The following is a 19,798-nucleotide window of genomic DNA, read 5'->3' on the forward strand; positions in this document are numbered from 1 at the left end:
CCGAGCGAAGCTCCGCTGAGCTGTTACATTACACTTAAAGTCGTACAAAATCATACTACGAAAATTTTCATGAGTTAAATCCATGGTGATTTAGACAACCAATTTGTAAAATGACGCCACAATGTAAAAATAAGTGACAGACAGATGAAGCAAACTGTATCTGTAGTCAGAGTTCCATTTTCAAACGTTGTAATTACTTTTTAAATATTGTTTATGTACCGTGTGGACCGTAAAATACCCTATAATTTTAAAAAGTTGTCGGACCACGTACACCAACAACATCACTACTCATTTTGTTCGGCTGCGTATGGTACCTACATCCTAAAATTTACGCAACTACTATGCTAATTACTTACAAGACATTTTTCCTCGGACGAGGCGAGACGAGAGGATTGAAATTTGAATTACAAAATTTCAATTCTCTTATAGCGCATCGTTGGTGGAAATGGTCTTGATTTATGAGTATGTGTGGGACGATAATTGAAATATTTATCGGTGTAATATTGAACCGTATTACGGATGGCTATTAATATCAATCACGAAATTGTGATTCAAGATTTTTAAAAGGTGGTTTTTCTGCAAATAATTTGACCCGCCGTCGAGTTTTACAAATTTATAATATTAATGGCAATTGTTATATGGAAACAGGCCGGCTAAATATCAATACTCGTATTTGGCTTCAGCAGTGAAAAAGCACTTTAATTAGCCTCGTTCATTTTGTAATTTTCTTTCGTCAAAGATGTAAGATTTCCTTAAAGGGTTTAATTAACATGTGTAGAAATTGGGTGGATTCAAAACGCTAAAATCTTGCAAATAAGGTTTATTAGCCATCATTCATCATCGTTTTTCTGTCGTATATTGCGTTTTGCGTTGTTCACCTTCCGGCGTTTAAACTCCACCGGGCCGTCGTCACCGCCCAGTGACTGTATGCGTTTCTCTTTGAACTGGACTTTTTCTTCTGGCTCCATTATGATAGGTGGTGGCGGAAGCTTTTTCACCGTTGGTAGTTGAAGATCGATTTTTTCTACAGGTCTGTAACAATAAAGATACGAAATGTCAAAATGAAGATATACAAGGTGTAACAATAAGGTGCTCATGTCAACCAATGTATTAAATTTAAATTCGCAAAATATATCGAGTTCTTAGGTTTCGCGATTGTTACACATAAGAAATAAAACTATTTTTCCGGATTATGGTCACGGTTGACCATGGGACCAGTAAAGGGCCCGAAACGTCGGTTTGTTTCAAAAAAAAAAACAAACATACGCGATTTAAATCTGGAAAAATAGTTTCATTTCTTATGGGATGTTGTCTAATATCAATCGATACCTCCAATGCAGATGACTCTGATGACACGTAACTCATTTTTAGGAAAATATGATTTTCGATCTATATGTTAAACAAGTTATATTATACATTAGTGAAATCAGAATATTTCTACCAAAAACATTTATTGTCTGCTTTCACATGTTAAATATTGTGTTATGTTAATGTACAAGTACTCGTAATGAATCTAAAATCACATTTTTCTAAAAAATTAGTTACGACTACTTGTTTTGGATTTGGTATTTGTTTTCAAAATTATGGCCCGAAACTTTAGTTTGTTTGACAAAACAAATATACGCGATTTAAATTCGGAAAAATAGTTTCATTTCCTATGTGTAACAATCGCAAAAACCTAAGAACTCGAAAAATCCCATAAGTTGGTACAGGGTCAAGAGCATGTCAAGCTTGACACTTAAATCCAACTCTATGCCGCTTACGATAAGTACGGTCCAAAGTACTAAGTGTAAAGCTTGACGTGCTATTAACCAGTGTTGGGCGTTAATCAATTAAATTTCAATCAGAAATTCAATCAGACTAAAAAATCAATACAAATCAATTGCAATTGATTTCAATTGAATTGATTTTATTTGCAATTGAATTAATTGCAATAATTTTTTTTAGTTTTTCTAAGAAACAATTGAAACTAACAATTAAAACCGAAAGTACCGAATAAAAGTGTCATTACGAATATGGGTTAGGGGGTGGGTTAAGGGTATGTTAGGGGGTAGGTTAGGGGGTCAGTTAGGGGGCCGGTTGGGGGTTTTGTTGGGGTGTCGGTTGGGGGGTCAGTTGGGGTCCCGGTTGGGGGGGGCGGTTGGGGGCCGTTTGGGGTGCGGTCAGGGGTGAGTGACCCACCTCCTAACCCAACCCACCTAACCCACCCGCTGACCCACCCCGTAATCCTCCTAACCCACCCCCTAAGCCACCCCCTAATCCACGCCTAACCCCCCAACCCAAATCTTAACCCCCCCAACCCAAACCCTAACCCCGCCAATCCAAATCCTAACCCACCCCATAACTCACGCCCTAACCCACCCCTAACCCCCCACCCCTGTGATCGTTATTGAACATTTCAGTCCTATTAGTAAAACGGTACATCAAGAAAATACTTAGTAAAATCCAGACAGATAAATCGAAATATTACCTAACTAAACATATACAGGATGATTTTTTAGTCATCGTCCAAATTTTTTCCAGCCGCTAGGTATATTCAAAGTTATTCCGGCTAGTAGTTAGTCATTCGAAGACTCCATTTTCGAAAAAAAATTGATAGGTAGGATTTTCAAAATGAAAATATTTATTCCGAAGTAATACTCGACAAAAATTGGTTACCAATTTACACTATTATTATTATTAATATTATTATATATATACTACGACTATGCGTCTATGAATGAATGCCATACGCTAACCGCGCGGATTCTCCAATGATACGCTAATCAAAGCAAAATGCCGCCACCGCCCGCGCCGAACGCTATTGGTGGCTGTCACTTCAGTCGTCACACGTCCGTGTAGCGCTTCGTACGTGTGTGCAACGCTATCTCGCTGTTGAAAACGCATTCACGTGTCACTATGTATACAAACCGCGAGTACTTTGAAATGGTCAAGTGCTATTTTATAAGTGATGAAAGCCTAAACGGAGCCCAGAGACTATACGAGTCAGAGAGCATTCCTCGCCTTCGCAATTATGGAATAGCAAGTCCTGCAGTCCCCAACCGCCAAACGTTTCTGCATGTCATACAGAGGCTTTTAGACCATGGCCAGTTTACGACGCCTTCACACGCCCAAGGACGTGGTAGGCCGCGACTGTCCGTGGAAATCGAAGACGAAATCTTCGATTTTTTCGAGAGAGATCCAAGACGAAGTACACGTGATGCAGCTCGACGGTTCAACGTTAGCCAATACGCTGTGTGGAAGCTGCTCAACACCTCTGGATTGCACCCTTATCACTTTCAAAAAGTGCAAACGCTAAACGAAGCAGACGCGCTGCCTCGTCGAGTTTTCTGCGAGTGGCTGATCGCACACCCCGATGCGGTCATTTTATGGACTGATGAAGCCCTATTCACACGTGTGGGGCTGTACAACCAATATAATGGACATTGGTGGTCGTATCGCAACCCGCACATGATAAAAGACAATTATCACCAAGTGCGTTTTAGTGCAATGTGTGGGCCGGGATTGTCGGTAATAAAATTTTAGGGCCGTATTTTATGGAGGGGCGGCTGACCGGAGGCACCTATCTCAATATGCTACAAAGCATAGTCTCTGATTTGATGGACGACGTACCGCTAGCCCTCATTAACCATCCTGCTTTTTATTATCAGCATGACGGTGCACCGCCACATTACGCTATCGACGTGAGGAATTATTTAAATATGGAATACGGGAATCGCTGGATCGGCCGCGGGGGTCCCCTTCCATGGCCACCCAGGTCACCAGACCTCACACCCTGTGACTTTTTTTGTGGGGCGAAATTAAGCGCCGCGTGTATGTGGAGGAGGCCCAAACCCTCAATGAATTGAAACTAAAAATTGAAAGTGCATTTGCACAAGTGAAAAGTGACACTACAGTGCTGAACAAAATACAAGACAATATTCAAAAACGTGCAAGAATCTGCTTGGAGAGGAATGGTTTACATTTTGAGCAATTATTAAAATACTGTTAAAGTTGTTACGCTAAGGTAATTTTTATTTGATTTTAATTAAATGTACATAAGTTGATTCAAATTTTTTAAATACGCCTTATTGCAAAAGGCATGGCCTGCTTTTATTTTTATACTTCTGTGTACGATACGAGTGCGGACTACATTTGTCGTAAATCGATGTTTTGTTTAAATTTATTGATATTATTATAAAATGTTTCTAGTTCACTAATAAAAAACACCACGTGCGTAGATATCAAAAGGGCGATGGGAAGATTCTTTTTTTTATTACTTGCTAAATACTAATTCGTTACAATTCATCGTAGGAAGCGAACCTTTTATTTGTTTGTCTCACAAACAAAAGTAAAGATTATTTTCGTTTGTTCTCTACACATGTGACTTTGAAATTCAATAAGTAAATTCTTCGATGGCCTTCGGTAACACAACGCTTTAAATGCGTAGAAGTTAAGTTCGGGAAACGAACTTTCCTAATTAGGTGTGTTTATCAGGTGCATTATTTTTATCATTATTTTGTAATAATATCATTAAATTTTGTCAAACCTCTAAAACAATTTACTTATAAATAACTTCCGCTCTCGTTTTCGTGCGTTAATGTAACAAAATCTTGACTTGAATTCGAATTAATTGTCTACATTCTAAAATAATTTCACAAAAGCCTTTTGTAACTTGACGGTCCTAAGCCCGTGAAAGTATGAAGGGAAAATTTGCAACTTATGTATTTTATCAATGACGCGGGGGGTGGCCTAGCGCGCATATCGAGTAGGCTGTCCACACGCGCGCAATTTTTTAAAACAATTTTGCGATGGCATATTTTAGTACTGATTTACACTAAAAGGAAAATTTGCGCATGTTATATTTTCACTAAAGATCATAATATGAAAGTTTGGACGATGACTAAAAATTCACCTGTATACAAAATCTCCGCGTTACTACATGTTGGCTCCGACAAAACAGATTGAAACCACCCAACATTAAATGTACGGAAACCAACCTGCAAATAACCGCGATTTAAAAATGTTAATAATGGAAATAGCATCTATGACCACTGTAATATTGTACAGATTGGATATGGATGTTTCCACATTGGGCGCTACACCATTACTTACTTAGTAACAACTGGTGTCCAAGACCCATATGGTTTAACAGCTCGCGGCTCAGGGCCAAACCTCGTCGTACTTCTCTCTGGGGGAGGGTCATTCTTCACAGCTCGTTCCTTCATTTGTTCTCTCGCCATGTAAGCCTTCACTTCTTTGACTGATTCTTCTTGTTGCTGCTTCCTGGTTAAAGAAATAAACAATACCATATAAATTCAAAGTAATATTATAAATGTGATAGTAACTCTGTTTGTTACGTTTCTACGCCTAACCCGCTGAACGAAATTTGTTGAATTTTGGTATAAAGATAATAATAATAACGCGCACACACTCATAGCTCCCCGCTAGGGAAACTCTGTATCGCGGGTGCCATTGACACACACATAGACAACCACAAATTACACTCAAACTCACGAGAGAAATAAATGTAGGTCATACACATATGTCTCCCGGCACGGGAATCGATCCCGGGACCTCTGCGTGGCAGTCCGATATGGTAACCGTTCGGCCACAGAGGCAGTTGAAAGAAGATGTACTTAGGAGAAGGACATAGCGCATAGCCGCGTATGTAACATTGGTAAATGGCGGGTATCTACACAAAACTAAATTTTACAGGAGAGGGTTACTTATTACTTATTAGAGGGACGTTACTACTTTGTTATTTCAATGGCGGCGACTTTAATTTTTGCACAGTACGCTTTAATTTATGTCGTCTACGGACTGATAACAATAGATTCCAGTAAATCATGCCGATTCGGTTACCACGACACTTACGTGGATTTGAGTAGCCTGTGACTGGAAAGTCTAACGTAAGGTTCGCGGTATTGACTTCAATGGCGAACTATGATACAAGGTAAATGTTCTAGTCATCTAAAGAAAAAATAATGCGAGTAGCATAATATTTCTGCTTACTCTATAAATTTTATTAACAAAATGTTATATTCAAAATTTTAATGTATGTTAGACTGGAAAGTTAAGTAGAAAAAACTGTATATGTTTCAACAAAGAACTGAAAAAATATCGAAATTTTACATATAGATGGATATTTTGGTAAAAATTGATTGGAACTACACCGTAAATAAGCCACATACATTGTATTTTCTTATATTTCGAGAAAAAAATGTTATATTTCTTCATACGAAAAAACCTTCATAGATTTTTTCTTCGAAACTATCAATTTTTCTATAAATTAAACAAGTAGGTATTAAAGTTCTGTTTGATGACTTGCTCAGCTGTTTAAAGATCATCATCAGCTCTTTAAGAGAGGGAGAGAGAGAGAGTGGGTCGGGTGTCAGTCGGATCGGGACCGCAGCGGGTCTAATTCCATGTATTTATATGGACGACAACACACCGAGCGCATTACATGCGTCCGCGCCAATTAGGCTCGGCGCGGACTCGGCGCGGACTCGGCGCGGACACGACCCGATCCGCGCCCGACCTGCACTCGCTCTCTGTGTGTTTCTAGGGATGAGTTTCTAGTCTAGGGATCTCAGCCAAAAAATGAATATTAATTTGAATATCGGCATACCATGAAAATCCGATAACATTACAATCACGTGGTAACCAGGATTTGACGCTGCAACTAGGACAGGACAACTCAACTGAATGGTCGTGTTTGGTCTCATGGATTTAATTGGTAACGACGAGTAGTTGGCTTAGGTACAAATAGTAACTTTTGGAGTATACTTTTTGTATCGAGAATAGTTCTTTAATTTTGAATAAATACTTATCAAAAGTTTTACTATATTGGAAGATTTTCTAAGTAAAACTCGCATATACTATCTAGTCTACCTATATTTATGTCTGCAGATATCCACCCAACTCCTCAACTATTTAACAGCAGAACTATCGTCTTTGGGCTCATTAAACTGGTCTCAACGTGTAATTGGTAGCTTACAGATGGTGACTTTATGAAATTTTGGAGTACACTGCTTTGTATTGGAGATTATTGAAATTTTAATTTAAGTTTTATTTTTAATGTATTGTTACAAAATATACAAGATTCCACTCTCCTTATTAGAAATTAATTAATTATTTTTTACCGCATATAATGGTTTCCGCCCACAATTTTGGGCAGAAACGGGTTTTCAACCGGGCGGGCAGATTGGGTTTAAATCCACTGCCCATCCCTGCACCTAACGACAGATCCGCGGTATTGTTAAGAACCGATTTTTGCCTTTCTATTGCTCAATCGCAACTGGGCTTAAAAAGATGGGTCCCTATCATATCACTATGTGCACTAGCATGCAAAATTAGATTTGGCTACATGTGTCAGATACGCGGAATTATCTAATGAATGGTAGTTACGGCGCAATTGCACTATCCCCGACCATAGGCTACTTTTTGTCACAAAAATAAATCTTAAAGGGGTGAAATAGGGGATGAAAGTTTGTATGGAGAATCAATAATTTCTCAAGTAAGTAGTACAGTAGGCTACTCGAAGTACTTATTCTACGCAGACGCAGTCGCAAAGTCCACGACGATTTAGTAATCTAAACATTCACAAAAAATTAGCAGAAGATTAAAATATTTATTATAGTCCATTTGTTTAGGTACTTAACTAAATGTAAATAATCTTGATACATCTTTTTATTGAAACACATGCTTTACAAATCAATAGGTATAAAAATAGGCATGCAATTTCATACGAAGCTAAGTATTTGTATTTTGTATTTGAAGGTAAGGGAAAATCATTTTATAAATGTATATTTCATTAAATAGACCTCTCAAGATTGTTTACATTTATTTAAGTACCTAAACAGATGGACTTATAGCCTTACTTTAAAATTTCCTTTTTCTTTTCTTCTTTTTTTTTCTGTTTCAGTTTTTGCTCTTCTTGCTGTGCTAAAGATATATATTCATCAGGTGGATCCCAAGTGGTGTCTAAAAAAAGGGTTATCATTACATCTCATTCAAAAGCAAAGTTCAATTACAGTGGTAACAGGTACTTAAACAATTCAATAATCTCAGTACAGAGTATTAAAAAACCGACCTCAAAAGTTCGTGGAATTACATTCTTTGCCAAGTTTTATTGAAATCGGTTACCGGGAAGAGCGCGAAACCGGATTTAGTAGCGTAGTGTTCTGGAATACGACACTTAGTTTGCCATCTTTAGAAGCAGAATATTTTCTTCAAATTTAAATGGGACCAATGCTGTGGTACCCTCTTTAAAAAAAAATGCATCATTGTACAGTACGTCATTGTACAGAAGTCAAAAAACAGTAAAAAACAATGAGTCGAGCAGTAAAAAACAATGATGCACAGAAGTCGGCTATAGCACAACATCTCACACAGACTGACACTAACCACTGGATCGAGTTGCATAGCCTCCAGGTACTCTCGACAGAACGTCACTACATACCACGGTTGGTACGAGAAGCCATCGAGATCACGAAGTACAAAACATTTAACCGTGATGATGGTTTTAAACTGTCCAGTGTATGGAATGCGGTCCTTAGTGCGTGCAGTAATAAAAACAAAAACACCTCGAGTTCAGTTTCGCGTGTGTATACAGTGAGTGTGGTTTGTATGAAAAAAGTGAGTGACAATGGTAACGCCACAACAAATCGCGATGAAGGTAGTCGTCGACAGCGCAAGAGGGTAGACAGATATGTCTGCTCATAAAGCAGTCATTTGCCGCCGTCCAGTCAATCCGTGACCATGGAGCGTGCAACCGTTCCGAAATATCGGGAAAATAAAAAGAAGTCATACGGTGGTAAGAAACCTGATACTAGTGATAATCAGTTAGTACTTAGTTCAACAGGTATATAACCAACAAAAAATATACAATTCTGAAACATTTTCATGCATTTTAAGTTTTGGTGTCCTTTTGGAAATGTTATTTTTATTTTATTTTATATTTTATACCGTTTGTCTCAGTGTTCCAAAAGTAAGAACTCCCATCATCATTCTTAACTTCTTGCCAAAGTGGAGGAGGTTTTGGAGCTGTCTTGCTTTCAGATGTACTACTGTGAGATGCTATACTGAAAGTTGCATTAGTTTCAGTACTCCGACCTAGCATTTGGTTGATACTCTACAATATAAAAAAAAACAGATATAAATTAAGAATTACTCTATATTTAGAAGCCTTTGATTGTATATGGCTCAATTTATATTGTGCGGAACGGAATCCCTCTGCCACAATGTAAATTGAGCCTTAAGGATAAGTGGTAAATAATATTGTTTCTTAAGTCTAATTTTCTTGTGCACATGGAAATTATATCAGTTAATAGCTTGAAAATTGTTACAGCATTTATAAGGTGTTTCTACCATTTGAAAGTTAGGATTTCAAAAAAATGAGCTTATTATAATTAAATCAAACCTGAGAGGTAAGATCAGCATTATTCTGAACATCCTTCAGATAAGCAGCCATGGCTGCTGACTCCATCTTCCTCATTTCATCATCAATCTTCTCTTGCACCTTTGCATCCTTTGCACTCTTCTTAGTGAGCTTCGATATATGCTTCTGAACACTTTCTTTGTGTCGCTTGCCATTTTCATGGAATGATATAGACTGAAAGAAAATAGGACGTAAATTCCTAAATGAATTAAAAATCTTCTGATGGAATGTGACCTTGAAACATATACACTGAACTGGTGTACATTTTTTCATTTATTGACTAAGCTTGAGTAGTTCATGAACTAGGAATTGATACTTGATTGATTGTACTAAGACTGAATGAACTAGGATGAAGGATTGAGCTAGGTTTCAATTCCTGATATTGACCAAAAGGAATTAGTTCCTTTTGCATGATCTTAATAGTTCACCTGCCTGTTAGTTCCTTCAGCTCACAGACATGAGGAGAGATGGCGTGAATGAGACAATCAGTGGACTATCATTGCTTTAAGTACAAGTTCGAGTGAAATCCACAACTAAACCTTGCCAGCTCGTTTAAGACTCAAATATTAACTTATAAGTACTATAATAAACTTATTTCATATACACTTTTTTCTTTATCAAAGTTAACACACCATGTACAGGAATACATGTTTTAGATATCTATGCTTGAAAGGCAAAATGGGATAAGTGACACTTTTAGTCAACAATGAGTTATATATACTGTTGGAATCAGCTAATATTTCTGATTCCAACGGTATATTAACTCATTGTTGACCAAAAGTGTCATTTATCCCATTTTGCCTTTCAAATGTCGATATACATATTAATAAACATACATAATGTTGATGGAAAGGTGAAAGTACAAAAGTGTTATTTTGACCTTTTGGATAATTCATGGTAATTTTGCATGTCTGGCGACAATATACAATCTCAAATACAACAAATTTATGTATTTTGAAATAGAATTATGTTATAAGTTTTCTAAGAAAATAATTGTAAGTAGAAAAATGTTTATTCCAAAAATACAAAAAACAGCAAAAAGGAAATACAATTAAACATTCCTATTTAAATTAATAAATCATGGATAAGGATCATTTCATTCCCTGCCCTTCAAAGACCACAACAGTTCCTATTTTTTCCCAGATACCACTGAACTAAGGAACTAAAATTTAAGGACAAAAAATTTTTATTAGTTCATGTGTCCATATGAAAATCCCACACGCAAAATAGGCGCCTTGACGTCGAGTTGCGGACACTAGCCCGTTACACCAAGTACCAAGTAAGTGTCCATATGAACTAGACGGGATAGCTCGCTTTCAAGACTGAGCTGGCAAGTCTTTTACCAACAAAACAAAATTGTTAAGACCTTTGTTAGTATTCAATGTCAATCATATTACCATAAACAGTGATGTATGATATTCAGTGGTTATAAAACTTACGACATTGTTATCAGCAAACCAGCATTTACAAAATTCACAGTACTTGCGCGCCTGTGACTTCCAATATTCTGTCCTGGAATGTTTTAAACAATTCTGGCAAATTGATTTTGCATGAACTAGTAGTACAAATTGAAATTATTATAAGCAAAGGGTCGTATTCTAGAACTCTACTCAATGCTCAAGTAAGGACTTGAATATGATTTCAAGCACTGGAAATACGACCCTAATGGCAAGGATTTGAGCATGATTTTCAGAGCTCACTGCAATACGCAAGCATTGCACTGCTCAAGTCAGGATTTGAGCAGACTTGAGTATGATTTCAAGCACTGGAAATACGGGTCGTATTCTAGAACTCTACTCAATGCTCAAGTTAGGATTTGAGTATGGTTTAAAGCACTCGAAATCATACTCAAGTCCCTGCCATTAGGGTCGTACTTCCAGTACTTGTGTTTCCATTGCAATCCTGACTTGAGCATTGAGTAGAGTTCTAGAAATGGCAAGGACTTGAGTATGATTTTCAGTGCTCACTGCAATACTCATGTCCTGACTTGAGTATTGAGTAGAGTTCTGGAATACGACCCTAAGAAAGCATGGATACTTTCACGCCAATTGAAAGTATTTTTTTTTCCATTTTATGCTTTACTTACATTTTTATTTAATGTTTGTACTATGTTATGTGCTGTGTGTATTTTTAATAAATTTGTTCCTCTTCTTCTTTAAATTGTAAATAAATTTGTTAAGTTTATTTGGAATCAGTCAACTGCTACAATTAACTACTAAACTAATTATTAGGTTTGTGATATTAAGGTACTCACACACAGACCATTTGACATATGTCAGTCGATAAATTGTCATTTTTTAAATTATATTTAGCTTGGATACAAGTCACGAGCCAGGTCTTCATTTAATTTTCGGAACAAGGAATGTCTTAACGAAAAAAGACGACTGTAATGAATAACATTCCCGTTACATAATCGGTATACATTTCCATCCTCTAAGGTATGCATATTGTTAACAACGTCATCCAACATATAGGCTAACATCACCTGTATCTAAGTAAAAAATTTGGATCATACAAATAGCTCAGTCAGAAATATTTGTAGAAATAAACTAATTTTATTGTTTGTAATGTAAAGGCAACACCTACGGTAAAATAGTCATTATCATTTTTAATTTGGAATACTAAATTACATGAAACAGATTAAACGTCTATTGTGACTCGTTTCTCTAACTGTAAATAAGTCTCTCTTGAAGTTAGCCACATCCACCGGTCTACAGCTGTTGGCATCGAGCGGACTTTCGTAATTTTGCAATACCTTCGTTATATAACTAGTGATCAAGGCAGTTGTCACGGCGAAAACTAAATAATAAGATTGTTGCTGTTTGAGGCGCGCTCTAATAGAAGCTATCCTAATATCAATTAGTATAAATACATTAGTGAACATGTTAGCAGAGATATGGCCTTGTTGACCAACATGTTCGCTAGTGAATACGATGTTAACTCTATGTAATTTTTTTGATTATCAAAAACACCAAAATGGTAACACCAAATTAGAATGCAAAAACAAAAGTTCGTTTTTTATTGTCTTTGGATTGTTACTGTGATGTCGTCGTCGAGTATCGAGTGTCGTCGTCTTTTGTAAAGATTTATCAAGGTAATTTATGAATTGAAGTAACTATTACCTATTTCTAGCCTTCTTGATGGAAAATTTGATGTATCTTAATATCTAACTTCCGCATAATTATAAGTAATATCAAGCGAATGAGTAGTACAGGGCGGCCATATTAAAATTGAAAGTTACTAACTACGTCTTCAATTTATCCTTTGAAATCATTTCAATCATTTACTATTCGTGAGTATCATTCTGTGGAAATCTATCTAGATTTTACATTCTTTACTTATAATGTTGTAGTTAATCGTAATTACCGTTATTTTGATTCGTACGAGAAATTGTCTTATCCCAATATTTATCTATATCGCTTGTTGACGCGTCCCCCTGATTTGGTTTATCTCAAACGAGTTAGGTATACCGTTGGCTATGCTAAATCTTATTTACCCTTGTTCCAGATATTCCTGGACTAAGTTGGTGAATGAACGTGATAAACTTCTCAAATAGCATATGTATAAAAAAGTGACTTGTCGTAAAATTTATTTAGTGTTGGACTTGGATAAACATTTGTGATTATAAGTTTCTAATTTTAATAATCCCTTGTGGGATCATTTGGCAAAATGATGACCGAAAATAGAATTAGTTCGAGTAATCACGTCGGAAATAGCATGAACAATCAGAAGGGGTTTGTATTTTCCTTTGTCCTTTAAAAAAGTTTGCTTTTTTGTTGTTCATGTACTCATAATGTTACCTACCTTTGTTCTTGCAGAGACGTCGATAAAAATATCGACGACATCGGTTGGAAATCAAAATTAAAAATACCCCCAAAAGACAGAAGAATAAAAACTAGTGTAAGTTAATGTGAGCCTACTCACTATCAATTTCACAATTAAATTTAATGGTTACCCTGTTAATGAAAATATAGTGCCTATTGTACATATTGATTTGAATTTACGTTTCTTTTTTAATTTACTGTTATTTTTTAATGATTGAAATAATTTTTATGATGTTTGGAGTTTTCTTATTAGTTTTTTTTACAGGATGTGACAGATACACGTGGTAATGAGTTTGAAGAGTTTTGCCTAAAGCGAGAACTGTTGATGGGCATTTTCGAAAAGGGATGGGAAAAACCGTCCCCCATTCAAGAGGCTTCAATCCCCATCGCTCTTAGTGGTAAAGATGTGCTTGCAAGAGCCAAAAATGGGACAGGCAAAACTGGCGCTTATTGTATTCCTGTCCTAGAACAGGTATGTTCATCCTTTGATTTTTATAAACAGTGTATAAATTGCTCGGTCATCTTTGTTATCTATAGATATATTTATTAATAAATATATTTATTTATTCATTTTTCTTGAATGCGTTAAGAGTTAATCAGGTTTAATCAAATTCAAGTGATGAAATATTTGGATTCCCCTACACTTTCAATAAGTGAAATATCCATTCTGATCTCAAAATCTTAGTATTTATATGAAGTGTTAAAAATGTACATTGCTTTTAAATTATGAAGTTTAATGTTTTTAGGTTGATCCAAAAAAAGATTGTATTCAAGCTTTAATTGTGGTACCAACTAGGGAGCTTGCACTCCAAACATCACAGATTTGCATTGAACTGGCTAAGCACACTGATATTCGCGTTATGGTCACTACAGGAGGCACAAACCTTCGTGATGATATTATGCGTATTTATCAAAATGGTGAGTTTTCATTTTTGACTGTTGTTTTTGTGTGCCATAAACTATGTATGTGTGAACAGGCTTGTTTCAGGAAGTTCCAATTTATAATGTGCTGTTTGTTGATTCATTACAATCGTTCTCTAAAGTTTTGTCACATGTACACACACACACACACATTGTGTTATTCTTTTAGTGCAAGTAATAATTGCTACACCGGGCCGTATGATTGATCTCATGGATAAGCAAGTGGCCAAAATGGACCAGTGCAGGATGCTAGTACTTGATGAAGCAGATAAACTCCTATCCCAAGATTTCAAAGGCATGTTGGATATGGTTATTTCAAGGTGAGTTTATCATCTATTTTTATCATTGTTGTTTGTGTTTTGTTTGTTATGAGCTGAGCAGTGATTGGAGCAGTTAATTTACCTAAAGTATGAACATTTTCTTTGTATGGACATACTCATTTCGTCATCAATGCGTATAAAATTTCTTTTTTTTTTTCAAACATTCCAAAATACACGTAGGTTGTCTCATGTTTAATGGCTAAAGTAATTAAATACCTGTTTCTTTAGGTACAACTCATTTCGTCATCAATGCGTATAAAATTTCTTTTTTTTTCTGTTTTTTTTTTCAAACATTCCAAAATACACGTAGGTTGTCTCATGTTTAATGGCTAAAGTATTTAAATACCTGGTACTTATGTACCTAAAGAAACACAACATAATATTATTTTTTGAGACAATAACTTTGCTACTTAATAGGAAATAATAATTTGTCAGCAATGTACTTAACTTTCAATAAATAATATGCATATGCAAATATAATCAGTTCTGAGAAGTCCTGGGAGTTGAAGAAGGCGATGTCCACATTATTCTTTAGTTTAGCTAAATTAACTCCCTCAATTCCGATCACTGGTTCTGAGTTTTAAAATATACCTTTGATTATTTTAGATTACCAAAAGAACGCCAGATTTTGCTGTTCTCTGCAACTTTCCCCTTGAGTGTAAAGCAATTCATGGAAAAGCACTTAAGGGAGCCCTATGAGATTAATTTAATGGAAGAATTAACATTAAAGGGAGTAACACAGTACTATGCATTTGTGCAAGAGAGACAGAAGGTGCACTGTTTAAATACACTTTTTTCAAAGGTAATTGTGCAATTATTATAACTTCTAAGGTCCACATCATTCACATTTTGTGGTAGGCACAAGATTTGGGCTGTGTGTATTTTAATAGTACCTGTTTTGTTTCAGTTGCAAATAAACCAGTCTATAATATTCTGTAATTCAACACAGCGGGTGGAGCTCTTGGCAAAGAAGATAACAGAGCTGGGCTACTGTTGCTACTATATCCACGCTCGCATGGCGCAGGCGCATCGCAATCGTGTGTTCCATGACTTCCGCGCGGGTCTCTGCCGTAATTTAGTGTGCTCGGACCTCTTTACCAGAGGTATTGATGTGCAAGCAGTCAATGTCGTCATTAATTTCGACTTCCCGCGCATGGCGGAAACTTATTTGCATCGCATCGGGCGCTCAGGCCGTTTCGGTCACTTGGGTATCGCGATTAATCTAATCACGTACGAAGATCGGTTCGCCCTCCACCGTATTGAACAGGAACTGGGCACGGAGATCAAGCCGATCCCGAAGGTGATCGACCCGGCGCTATACGTGTCGCGTCCCGATGACGATGACACGGCCGATAAGTAACGCCGTGCCGCCGCCGCTGCAGCACCGCGCTTGCCTGTTGCGCACACTCCTAATATCTGGACTTGCTGACTGGTGAATGGAATTAGTATAAAACAACAAAAACAAAAAACTTATTTGTAAAAAGTGTAATGAATTTATTGTAACAAAAATGTGCGTGTAAATAGTTTATCGTGAAATAAGACTTTAACCTGAAAAAGGTTACTTTTTTAAAAGTGTATATAAAACGAACATCAGGACCCACAAGGAATTGCGTTCTTAGTCCATATTGGATTCTGCGCGCGATACCTACATTGTTAAAACGTAAAATATTTATCTAAATACCAACTGTGAGAGTCTACCTAGATTTGTCATTTGATCTTAACATAAATTGTGGTAGACTTACAATTGAAGTTGAAGAAGATTCCTGCCTATACGAATGTTTTGAGCTAGCACTGGTTTGATTTTCGTGTAATGACAACATTAAAAGATGTCAGATGTATAGGCAGTGATCAAGACTAGCTCAAAAGACATTGTTGTGACAATTTTTAAAACCTGTGTCAAGAATATTGTTTCTCTCCGCTTGAAACAATATTTAATTACATCAAGCCGTTGTTACTAGCTAGATTAACATAAGATGATACTTAGCAGTTATAATACTTGCCTGGTTTGTCCAGTTTAAAAAAAAATGTGAAAAATGTTATTAGATTCATATTGTGATAATCTGGTTTTCAGCATCATTGTTTGAAACTTTTTCGAATTAAGCGGTTCGTCACAGTTAACTTTGTGTGGTTACTAGGTTTCGGGGGACCCTGCTTATGAAAAGAAGAAATATATTTTATAGCAAATTTTTCTTGTTTACAAGTAAGATTTTCTAAATTGCTCATTTCATAGAAAGATCGACAGCAACAGTCCCCCCATGCCTTATTTGGAATAATAATAATTTGTTAATCAAAAAGAATTTGATCAACTGTGACAAAACAAGGCAGAGGAATGCATTATGCTGTTACGGCTTGCAGATGTGGTACATCCCTTTGTCTTTGGGGGTTTAATTTAGAGAGCTGTTGAGTTTCAATTATGCCAACATGTGTAACATTTTGCTCTCTGGGGATAAAATTCATTAGGGATGTCAAGTGAAGAGTGATTTGGTCAATGAATTTTGAATGACACGCAAGAGTATCTTTAGCTTTAATTTCACATTGAATTCTGAGATGCCTGTTTATTTGAAACCACACCTGTTTAGCCATGTTTCTTGTCGGAAAATGCTACTGAGATGTATTGAAATAGTACTGTGATAGAATATATTCTGTGAGAGCAACTTCAACTACAAACAACTTAAATATATCTGTGATAACAATTATCTTTGTGGTTTAAAGGCACAAAATACCCGGCATGTGTAGAATAATGATATATCATCTTTATGTAGGTAATATTTTGGTCTTCCAGTTAGTGGTCAGCTCTAAGCTTTAAATACTTGAATTTCGATTTGGAGCGTTAATGAAAAGACAGAAATCGAAAAATTTGAAATGTAATGGAATGAGTGTTGATTTTATTGTTAATTAGCTGGCTCAAGTCACTCTTATAGAATTTTTGGAACTGGATGCCTAATTAGTGATATATTTTATTCCTCATTGTTCTAGCCGGGTACGTGAGAACAACCGTAAATCAGATAATTTTTATAAAGATAGTATTGAGAAAAAGAATGCTTTATATTTCTTATATGTACTGAAATTATAAACCTCTTATTAGATAAGTATACTTACATTCAGTAACACTCCATATAGCTACATGTTATTCGTTTACTTTTATTCGGAATTCGGTTTGTGATCCTTTAGCTTGTGTACGAAAATGACCAAAATAAACTCTTCACGTCTAAAAAATATTTTTATTTTCGTCTCTGATGCAGTTAATACAATTTCGGAACGTGTTATTCCAGTGTGATCATAAACGAGTATTAGAAAGTCAGTCAACCATAGTTTTGGGCCATGGAAAAATTCCGCGTGCCTTATTCCAGCGTGACTAGTGCGCATGCTCGAGAATGCTCGCGCAATCCGCGAAAGATTTTGGCTCGTATCTAGTTTGTATACGTTACACATCGACTATATACGTTACACAATGACCATAAAGTTAATTATGATATGTCGTGACCGTCAGGATGGCTGGTCGCCTGTCGCATCCAGTGCCAGATGCGACTGGCGACCAGCCATCCTGACGGTCACGATATGTCATCGAGTATATAACCCTTAGAGGATGGAAAAAAATAAAAGAAATATAACCAGAAATACGAAATGTCATTTAATTTGAAAATTATTCTGCCAAAACATTACTGTGACAACTGTGCTCCGATTGGCTAGCCCGAGTTCGAAACTATTTACGGATGTCGTCAACTGTTTCACTTCAAATCAAACTAAAAAAAGCTAACTGGTCTAACTTGAGCTTTGATGGTCGAAAATTGCAAAATTACATATTTAATATTTAATTCCCGATGAAATGTGATTCCGTTTGTTTTGTAATAAGATGTTTTGGCGTTTTTCCCACACCACCGAATAGAACAGCACGGCATTGTTAGATATTATCTTAAGGCCCATTTAGATGGAGAGAGTTTCTCGTCTCGAAGATACGATTATCGAAAGAATATAAAAAAACTTTCCTCGTCTAAACATTTGCGATTATCGACCGTCCACGTGAGCGATAATCTCCTCGCCTTTCAATATAACGTCTCCGTGTAAACAGAACTCGAAAGCAAAAATCGTATTTCGAGTTTCTGTGCCAGCCGTTTCTACCACGAGTGCAGCGCGCGAGGGTGTTTTGATTATCACTGCTTTTCTAAGACAAGAATTAATGGAACAAGAGCGAAAAAAAAATTTCAAATAACGGTGAGTGAGTGAGTGCCTCTGTGGTCGAATATAGCGTGGGCAATATAGTATTTAGGGTGCTCTCGTAACGAATATGGCACTCCTTTCTAAATCCAGGATGAAAAGTCGTGCCCGCACTTTTCAAATAATGGCAAGTTGGGTATCGTTTTTGAGGTATTTGGGGGGGCTCATTACAAACATAGCATTTATTTCTAAATCCAAGATGGCCGACACGACTTTTCAAGTAAATGTACTTTTCAATAAACACTCCTCACTAACTCCCCACTCACTCCCTACTCACTCCCTACTCACTCACTCACTCACTCACTCACCACTCACTCACTCACTCACTCACTCACCCACTCACTCTCAACTCACTCACTCACTAACCACTCACACACTCACTCACTCAGCCACTCACTCACCACTCACTCACTTACCACTCTCTGACTCACTCACCCCTCACTCACTCACTCATCACTCACTCACTCACTCACCACTCACTCACGCACGCACGCACGCCCGCGCGCACGCACGCACGCACTCACTCACTCACTCACGCACTCACACACGCACTCACTCGCCCTATAAATTTATCATAATTGTCAGTTTTGTTTGTGTCAGTAGTTATAAAATTTAAAAAAAAAATGATAAATCAAAATTATATTTCTATACAGTGCAATGAACTTAATATTATCAGCAGTTTCAAATTTGAATGGTTTTTGCATCATTTTGATATATCCATAGTCATACCGCAGTAATCACTGAACTCGAATGGCAATTCTCGCACTCAAAACGGTTCGAACCGATTTGTACGATAATCGTATGAACTTGAAAAAATGTCATACGAGATCGTGTTTAGACAAGTCGAAAACTCGTAAGCAAGAATCTCCTCACTACATATTTCTCCGTGTAAACAGTCGAGGAGGCGATTAAGTTGCTTACGAGTCTCGTATGACATAATCGTAGGCGAGATTTTAGTTCTTGCCTGAATGTAAACATTATGATACGATAATCTTATGGCGATTATTGCTTACGAGAATCGCCTACGAGTTTTCGTCTCGAAGCGTGCGAGAAACTCTCCCCATCTAAATGGGCCTTTACGTGTTAGATATTATCTT

The 19,798-nt window shown here is 36.7% G+C and overlaps 2 protein-coding genes across 2 annotated transcripts; one reads left to right on the forward strand and one right to left on the reverse strand.

The window, feature by feature from the left end:
- Positions 1–792: 792 nt before the first annotated feature.
- Positions 793–11,522, reverse strand: LOC113226990 (WW domain-binding protein 4). Its single transcript, XM_026459843.1, has 7 exons — positions 11,508–11,522; positions 10,861–10,933; positions 9,404–9,595; positions 8,950–9,115; positions 7,863–7,965; positions 5,095–5,265; positions 793–1,032 (listed from the first exon to the last, which is right to left on the reverse strand). Coding segments are annotated over exons 1-7 (909 nt in total). The 5' UTR covers positions 11,510–11,522; the 3' UTR covers positions 793–830.
- Positions 11,523–13,090: 1,568 nt separating this feature from the next.
- On the forward strand, positions 13,091–17,038 carry LOC113226991 (putative ATP-dependent RNA helicase me31b). The gene is made up of 7 exons (XM_026459844.1): positions 13,091–13,155; positions 13,240–13,321; positions 13,511–13,717; positions 13,992–14,163; positions 14,336–14,486; positions 15,093–15,288; positions 15,394–17,038. The coding sequence occupies exons 1-7, from the start codon at positions 13,091–13,093 to the stop codon at positions 15,844–15,846; spliced, it is 1,326 nt and encodes a 441-aa protein (XP_026315629.1). The 3' UTR covers positions 15,847–17,038.
- Positions 17,039–19,798: the final 2,760 nt, after the last annotated feature.

The sequence above is a fragment of the Hyposmocoma kahamanoa genome, unplaced genomic scaffold, assembly GCF_003589595.1.
Source record: "Hyposmocoma kahamanoa isolate Upper Pololo Valley unplaced genomic scaffold, ASM358959v1 202, whole genome shotgun sequence".
NCBI lineage: Eukaryota > Metazoa > Arthropoda > Insecta > Lepidoptera > Cosmopterigidae > Hyposmocoma > Hyposmocoma kahamanoa.